General features: G+C 39.9%; 1 protein-coding gene across 1 annotated transcript; it reads left to right on the top strand.

Annotated features, from left to right (window-relative positions):
• The first annotated feature begins 332 nt into the window (after positions 1 to 332).
• LOC128515006 (tripartite motif-containing protein 16-like) lies at positions 333 to 7,427 on the top strand. The gene is made up of 6 exons (XM_053488981.1): positions 333 to 941; positions 2,361 to 2,456; positions 2,612 to 2,845; positions 2,975 to 3,152; positions 3,373 to 3,432; positions 6,583 to 7,427. The coding sequence occupies exons 1-6, from the start codon at positions 348 to 350 to the stop codon at positions 7,116 to 7,118; spliced, it is 1,698 nt and encodes a 565-aa protein (XP_053344956.1). The 5' UTR covers positions 333 to 347; the 3' UTR covers positions 7,119 to 7,427.
• Positions 7,428 to 9,037: the final 1,610 nt, after the last annotated feature.

Below are 9,037 nucleotides of genomic sequence, written 5' to 3'. Positions count from 1 at the left end.
CCACTTTGAGCGAGCAAAAGTAGTAAAAAATAGAAAACTATAAAAGTAAATAAATAAATAAATAAATAAACGGTTTAAAATATAATCATTAACAAAGCCAAATAATTACTTCATCTGTTTGTAGATAAGAAAAAAAATATACATCTCCACATATTCATGGACTAAAGTGTGATGAAACAGTTACCAGGAGCATTCATAAGCAATATCTCAATTTTAACTCCTCCTCTCACACACCCTCTCTCTTAAACACACAGAACCAGGAAGTTATTGTCAAAGAAAACGAAACTCTCTCTCTCTCTCTCTCTCTCTCTCTTTCGTTCTCTCTCTCCCTCTGTGACTTCAGGAAAATGGCAGAGTCCAGTATTTCAGTAGATCAGGATCAGTTCATGTGTCCAGTGTGTCTGGATCTCCTGAAGGATCCAGTGACCATTCCCTGTGGTCACAGTTTCTGTAAGGTGTGTATTAATGGCTGCTGGGATCAGGAGGATCAGAAGGGCGTCTACAGCTGTCCTCAGTGCAGAGACACTTTTACTCCAAGGCCTGTTCTACGCAGAAACAACATGCTGGCTGAAGTGGTGGAGAAACTGAAGAAGAAGACTGAAGTCCAAGCTCCTTCTCCTGCTCACTGTTACGCTGGACCTGGAGATGTGGAGTGTGATTTCTGCACTGGGAGAAAACACAAAGCCGTCAAGTCCTGTCTGACGTGCCTGGCTTCTTACTGTGAAACTCATATTACTCCTCACTATGAGTCTCCTGCATTTAAGACACATAAATTAACAGAAGCTTCATTAAAACTACAAGAGAAGATCTGCTCTGAACATGATGAAGTGCTGAAGATCTACTGCCGTACTGATCAAACCTATATTTGCTCCTTGTGCATGTTGGATAAACATAAAGGCCATGACGCTGTAACAGTTTCAGCAGAAAGAGCTGAGAAACAGGTGAGAACTAGAAATTGTTAATATATACAGTATATATGAGCCTATATGGAAGCGTTGCCAGTGTGTGTTAATAGGGTGGCTTCAGACTTCAAACTGTGCATTTGAGTTTCTGGATATGTCAGGTAGAAGAAAAGTTATCATTACTTTCATAAATGGTAAATTTTACCTCTACAGGACTATGGGAATGATGTTGCAAACTAGTGATGGGTCGTGCATGAACAATTAATTTTTTTTGAATGAATCTTTAACATGACTCAGATGAACGAGTCATCTCAGAGAGTAATTTGTTTAGTTTCTATTGGGCGCGCATGCGCAAAGCATCGCAAAACCTCCGTATATCATACAGAAAACAGAAATGAGTTGTTACCTTTGAGTCTTTTCGGTCCTGAGTCGTTCGTTCATTTGTCACGTGACTTCTATAGACGCTATGTGGTGCAATAGATTCAAAAGAACGAACGACTCAGATTGGAAGAAATAAGAGGTGAGCTGATCATTCTGTTTATTATAATATGTCCTTAGTTGCATTGAAATATTTTCATAATAGGAACTATAGGCAAAATTTGTGTATGCAGACGTGTTGGGGGTCTTTTTATTGAAAACGCAAAATTTTTATTTACTTCTGATCAAAAGAATGAAATGTGAAGGAAATGACTCAAAAACAGATTTGTTCATTTCGATGAAAGAGATTTAAAGAACCAAGTCACTAAAATGATTCAAACTTCCCAAAACTACTGCAAACATGTAGAAGTTTAAAATCTATGTTTTTTATTGTAGATACAACCAAAAACAACAATATTGATATTAAAAAAAAAAAATTGCTCAGTCATAACGCTGCACGATTAATTTCATCATATTGTTTATTTTGTGCTAGAAAAATGATGTCACTCTATACTGCACAATCCTGAGCCCTATATGTTAAAAAAAACAGCAAGTCAACACATTTCTTCCTACTACACTCTTTTTGTCCATTTTATGTTTCAGTCAGGTATCGAAATTAAAATGCATCATTAATGGCCGCATTCAGGAAAATAATTTTAATTTTTCTTGGAGTAAAACTGAATGTGTTTGAATACACATTATACAGACAAAGTCATGTCTCTTAACCCCTTTAACTTCTACTTCTAATTCATTAGTCAGTGTTTTGCACATGGACTATGAAGTCACAACAGCATTAAACAAAACTGAGTGTTAAATAAATGTTTTTTCATTTTCATTTTTCATCATGTTTGTCATCGTAGTCTTTTATACAAACCACTGTGGTTAAGTGATCATGGCTTTATGTCTTGACTCTTTAGTTAGTTATAAACATGCAGAAAATGTGTCAAATATGTGGACATACAACAAGGCTGTGTTGTGGATTGATGATATACATATACACATACAGTATACAAAATATTCATTACATTGTTTTATCCTCAGAGTGAGTTAAAGGAGAAGCAGATGAAATCCCAGCAGAGAATCCAGGAGAAGCAGAAGAAGGTGCAGGAGCTGAAACAGGCTGTGAACACTATAAAGGTGAGCAGTGAGCAGAGACAGAGCTGCTCCTAGAAACACACACAACATGGACAACATGGAGTCATTTAGAGTCGCAGTAAGAGAGGGAATGATAGATGAGCTTTAAATCCTGTGTGTGTGTGTGTGTGTGTGTGTGTGTGTGTGTGTCCTAACAGCTGAGTGCACAGACAGCAGTGGAGGACAGTGAGAGGATCTTTACTGAGCTGATCAGCTCCATGGAGAAAAAGCGCTCGGAGGTGACGGAGCTGATCAGAGCTCAGGAGAAGACTGAACTGAGTCGAGCTGAACGACTCCTGGAGCAACTGGAGCAGGAGATTGCTGATCTTCAGAGGAGACTCACTGAGCTGGAGCAGCTTTCACACACACACGATCACATCCAGTTCCTCCAGGTAACACTCACTGTCTGATCTACACACACAGCTGTTCCTCACACACTCTCTAAAACACCTCCTGTTAATGGAACAGTGAATGTCCTCTGATGTCACAAGTGTGTTTTACATTTAATCTGCTTTCTGTAGGCTTTAGCTTCTGGACCAGTGTATCAGTGTCCTCTATTGGACAGACCATCATTTCAGACATCTAGCATCAGTGTTCATCAACATCTCTCATTTGATGGAGTGAGGAATTCTCTCTCAGATCTGAAGAAGAGACTCGAGGAATTCTGTGAGGAGGAATTCAACAAAATCCCTCTACATGGTAAGAGGAGCTGTTCCTGCTGGAGAAACACAATGATGGACGTCTTTACTCGCTCTGTGAAGTCTTATTTCTTAGCAATGCTCCTGCTGACCTTCCTGCAGACAGTTTAAACTAAAATACTGATTTAAAATGAATAAACTGACTGTATCACTTTAAACTGTTTCCATCTTTTACAACCTGATGATGCTTTTTGTCTTCATTTCCATTTTTCTCTCCACAGCTGCAGCAGTTCAGATCTTTTCACTACCAGAGCCACAGAGCAGAGAAGATTTTCTGAAATGTATACACACACACACACACACACACACAGGTTTATTAGGTCTATAGAGTACTGTTTTCTTTAAAATCAGCTTATAAAATATAAAATACAGAAACATGATTTGCAAGAATGTTGTGTGATTTAAAATATAAATGTAATTATTATTAGTTTATTTGTGTTTGTGTGTGTGAGTGAGAGAGAGAACAGAGAAGATTTTCTGAAATGTATAATACACATAAAAAAATACATTAAATATATAATAATACACACTAATAATAATAATAATAATAATAATAAATTCAAAATCAAATTTTATTTGTCACATACACAGTCATACACGGTATGATATGCAGTGAAATGCTTAGGCAACTGCTCATGACCTAAAATAGAAGACTATGAATAGTAAAGGAATTAAATATGAAAATTAAAATAAAGGGTAAATAAAACTAGGAAATGATAAAATAAAATATAAAAACTAAAGTAAAAAAAAAAAATAACTGTACAACAAAAATACACAATATAGAAAATATTTAAAGAATGTATGAAGAAATATAGAGCAATAAGAGCAGCTGAACGGGTAGGTATATATTCATGTAATTTTTGTTTGGAATGGAGTTAGAATAAATGGTAATGTCCAACGTTTGTGCAATCCACATATTTAAAGTGCCTAATGCAGCGCAAAATATGCTTAAAAGTGATTTATTTAAAGTGACTTGTGACAAAGTGATAAGATGACCACCAGGTGTAGTTGTGCAGTAACCACTAGTGTAAATGAATGTCCAGAATGTCCAGTGTGTGTGTGTAAAAACCATATGCGTGGGTCAGTACTGTGTGGTGGTGTGATTGAAAGACCGTATCGCCTGTGGGAAGAAGCTCCTCCTCAGTCTCTCTGTGTTGGCCTTCAGGGAGCGGAATCGCTTTCCTGACCTCAACAGAGAGAAGAGTCCATTGTTGGGATGGCTGAAGTCCTTTACGATCTTTCTGGCCTTGGTCCAGCACCGCCTGCTGTAGATTGAGTGCAGGTCAGGGAGCTCGGTGCGGATGATGCGCTCAGCTGATCGCACAACCCTCTGTAGAGCTCGTCTGTCCTGCATGGTGCTGTTCCCAAACCAGATTGAGATGTTTCCCATCAGGATGCTCTCTATGGTGCAGAAGTAAAAGTTCCTGAGCACCTTGGAGGGCAGTCGAATGTCTCTCAAGCGTCTGAGGTGGTAGAGACGCTGTCTGGCCTTTTTCACCACGGTGTTGATGTGACAGGACCATAACAGGTCCTGCGTGATGTGAACACCGAGGTATTTGAAGCTGTCCACTCTCTCCACTGGGCTCTCGTTCATGACGGGGGTCTGGTAGTTCCTCTCCTGCTTAGTGCTGAAGTCCACTATCAACTCCTTTGTCTTACTGATGTTTAGAAGGAGGTTGTAACTCTGGCACCAGTCCTCTAGATTCCTAATCTCCTTCAGGTAGGCCGTCTCATTGTTATCGGAGATCAGGCCCACCATGACGGTGTCGTCAGCAAACTTAATAATGGTGGTGGAGCTGGTAGTGGCCACACAGTCATATGTGTACAAAGAGTACAGCAGGGCTCCAGTGCTGAGAGTGATGAAGGCTGAGACATGTCCGCCCATCCTTACTGCCTGTGGTCTGCCAGTTAGGAAGTTGGAGATCCACTGACACATAGATGAGCTGAGTCCCAGGTGCTCCAGCTTGGTGGTGAGAATGGAGGGAATTATGGTATTAAATGCAGAGCTGTGGTCGATGAAGAGCATTTTAACATAATTCCCTTTCCGAGTGTCCAGATGAGTAAGTGATGTGGGGAGTAGATGAGCGATGGCATCGTCTGTGGAACGATTTGGACGGTTAGCAAACTGTAGTGGGTCCAGTGTGTCCGGTAGTGAAGAAATGATGAAGTCTATGACCAGGCGTTCAAAGCAATTTATCACGCCTGAGGTGAGGGCTACAGGGGGATAGTCATTGAGAGAAGCAGGGTGGGGTTTCTTCGGAACAGGAAATGATGCACTCTTTGAAGCATGTGGGGATCACTGACAGAGATAAAGAAATGTTGAATATTTCTGTGAACACAGGTGCTAGCTGGTCTGCGCAGGCTCAGAGAATACGGCCTGAGATGCCATTTGGTCCTGCTGCTTTCCTGGTGTTCACTCTCTTGAAGGCTCTTCTCACGTCATGCTCGGTGATGATGACCGCGTTTCTGGTGCTGGCAGTGTCTTCCTGTCTGCAACCGTTAGCGCCGCTAGCATTAGCATCGCTAGCGTCTTTAGCTGCAGCCTCGAAGCAAGCATAGAAAGTGTTCAGCTCGTCTGCCAGAGTCGCGTCCGCGTTCGTCATACCGGATGTTGGTGTTTTGTAATCCGTTATTGTTCCACTGTTGGAGTTGTGTCTCTAGTTTTCTCCCGTAGCGCTGCTTCGCCTTTTTCACCGCCTTCCAGACGCTGTATGACGCAGCCTTGTTTGGTTCCATGTCCCCCAAAGCGAGTCCCGTGTTGTAGGCAGCGGTGCGAGATCACAGAGCGTTGCGGATGGTTTTATCCACCCACGGCTTCCAAATCCCACAACCGCTTCCAAAAACACGCTGCCGTCATCATCGGAGCTGTTTCGGAACATGTCCCAGTCTGTTCAGTCATGTCCCCTGATGCCGGCTCGTTTCCCTTGAGGCCACCGCTTTGCGTCGCGCCCTTTGTTCTCCCTCAGGATCTCACTCGGCCAGCTCGGATCCGGAGTTAAAAACTTCGAATTGTGAGTACATTGTATACCACTAGAAACAAGAGTGTCTTTATCATACCTAATGTACTCAATGGTGGTAATTTTGTCGATTTAAAACGCTGAAAACTAACTTAAAAAACAAAAACAAAGTAAAGGTGGTCGGAGCAGTCGCCATCTTAATAATAACAATAATTATAATAATAACAATAATTGAGTCTTATTTCACCAAGTACTAAATCCTCCAAAAGCAGTTTAGAAAATACTAAATACTAAAAAGTAAGATTTAAATGATAGGATTTTTAAATTAAAAATCTGAATGAACATTGAGACATTTCTTCCTCAGATATCAGCGCACACAGACAGCTGTCTCACTCTTCACATGAATATACAGTATTCTGTGAATTAAACCCAACATGTTCACATTGTTCAGTTTGTTTTTCTCTTTTATTTTAGATTTCTGTTATCTGACTCTGGATCCCAACACGACACATCGTAACCTCATTCTGTCTGAGAAGAACAGAGCGGTGAGATACAGTCTGAGAGAGCAGCAGTACTCTGATCACCCAGAGAGATTTAACTCCTGGTCTCAGGTGTTGTGTAAGGAGAGTGTGTGTGGACGCTGTTACTGGGAGGTGGAGTGGGGCGGTGAGGGTGTGTACATTTCAGTCACATATAAATACATCAGCAGGAAAGGACGTGTTAATGAGTGTGGGTTTGGATGCAACAATCAGTCCTGGAGTCTGCGGTGTTGTTCTTCTTCTTCTCTCTGTTTCTATCACAACAACATTGAGACTGATCTCAGAGCTCCATCATCCTCCAGAATAGGAGTGTATGTGGATCACAGTGCAGGAACTCTGTCCTTCTTCAGCGTCTCTGACACGATGAAGCTCCTCCACAGAGTCCACACCACATTCACTCAGCCTCTGTACGCTGGGTTTAGGCTCTACTGGTGTTATGGCTCTACTGTGAGATTGTGTGATCCAGAATAAAGTGTGTAGTGTTTTGTGTAAAATTCCTGCACATTGTCACATTGTTGCTCAGTCATCTGTCTCACTAACACACAATCCAGCTGCACAAACAGCTCAGTAATTTAACACAGTGACAATTAAAGAGTAAATATTAACACTGAATATAGTTTAATAAAAATAAACAGATGTATTATTAAATGTATTAAATGTATTATTATAAAGTTGTATCTGTGTGAAGAGCCGTGGTGAGATTCGGCACATCAGACGTCACTTTAGAATAACTTTATATTTACATTATTGAGAGTAGATGTTTAAAACTGACCACACACACACACACACACACACACACACAACTGAAAATATTTTGGCAAAGACTTTTTTTCTGAATCTGCTATAAAAATCAAAAGTTTGAAAAAATATCAGAAGTAAATTTTTGTAATGCAGTGGATTTTTAAATCTTCTAAATAAATTTCTTTATACTGTATGTGTGTAACACAGACTCTTATTATTATGTGTCACTCATGAGGTAGTTATCTGTGTTTCGAGTAGCTGCTTGAAAGGAGTTAAACTTTAATACGTATTTAAGACACTTTTACAGGGATGTTAGTTCATTTCAAGTCACTGTGAGTAGAAATGAATAAATGCTGTCCAGCACCTCTCTACTTCTGCTCTCAAAATCTGCTGTAAAGATTGCAGTACGGGAATACAGTATTTACCCAATCGGAATGGTTATTACCGTCGCGCTCACCACCGTGTAAAGACGTCAGCGACCAAAATAAATCTGTTGCATTCCAAATTCATTCGTAAAATGGCTGCCAGGTGGAGCAAAGTGACATTTTTACTCGTCACAGTAAATACAACAGTGATTGTAATTTCCACCTAACTAAAAAGTTGCAGCTGGCACGCCTAAAAAAAAACGCAGGTTAATTTTTTAGAGTCTAAATAAAAATCCTCCTCTTTAATTTCCCACAGCCTAATTAGCGCTTAACCGTACACAAAGTTTTCCCGAGCGCTGAGGAATTTTGTTGTGCTAAATAATATTTATGCAGTATAATCAGGGCCTCTTATTCCTATTATTCCTGGGTTGTTGTTCTTTTAGTGTCACTGTGTGAGCTTTACAATGCCAGACAACATTCAAATACAAATTATTTACCCTCCCCAGGTGTGAATCAGCTGTTCTCACCTATACATTCAGAGAAACTGAAATGGACCTCTCCACACTTTAAAAACCACTTGAATCTGAGGCTCTTCTGGAGACTTTCAGTGATTTAAATTTGTGTAATTTTAATCTTCTGGATTCTAGATTCTAAAGTTGACATTGTTACCGTTTTTAATCCTTGAAATGGAAGAAATTGAGATTTTCCGTATGATAGCATAAATTGCATTGTTTTTAATCAGTCTATACACAATAATATTCTTTGGTATTTTTATTTAAAAAAAAAAACTGGTATGGGGCTATCTTGGTTTATCCTTGTGCCTGGTTTAGGTTTAGTATTTAGTGCGCACCGTTTGTACATCTGTTATTTTACAACTATATCATAACACTCAGAAAGACCTTTTATTTGGGGTTAAGTGACTGATGTGCCTAACATTTTTCAGCAAAGCCTCTGTTTTATTGTTAATCCACGACTTTTTATGAGTATGTAAGACCGCGACACCTCTCTCTCTCTCTCTCTCTCACACACACACACACACACACACACACACAGCAGACCAAATCATTAGCACGTCCCTCTCCCAAACAGCGCAGCCATTTACTTTCTTTCCATTTACTTACATCTGAACTGAGTTGTTTACATAAGTCTCTGATCAATAGCTCATCATATCAATTTATTCATACAGATGTTCCTGTTTTACATGGAAATTTACTGTTACTGAATGATTGACTCTGACAAAGCCATAAGAACAGTGGCAGTTGGAACACCTAAAACAGATGCAGG

The sequence above is a fragment of the Clarias gariepinus genome, chromosome 2 (genome assembly GCF_024256425.1).
Source record: "Clarias gariepinus isolate MV-2021 ecotype Netherlands chromosome 2, CGAR_prim_01v2, whole genome shotgun sequence".
NCBI lineage: Eukaryota > Metazoa > Chordata > Actinopteri > Siluriformes > Clariidae > Clarias > Clarias gariepinus.
This window is presented reverse-complemented; position numbering and strand designations above follow the sequence as displayed.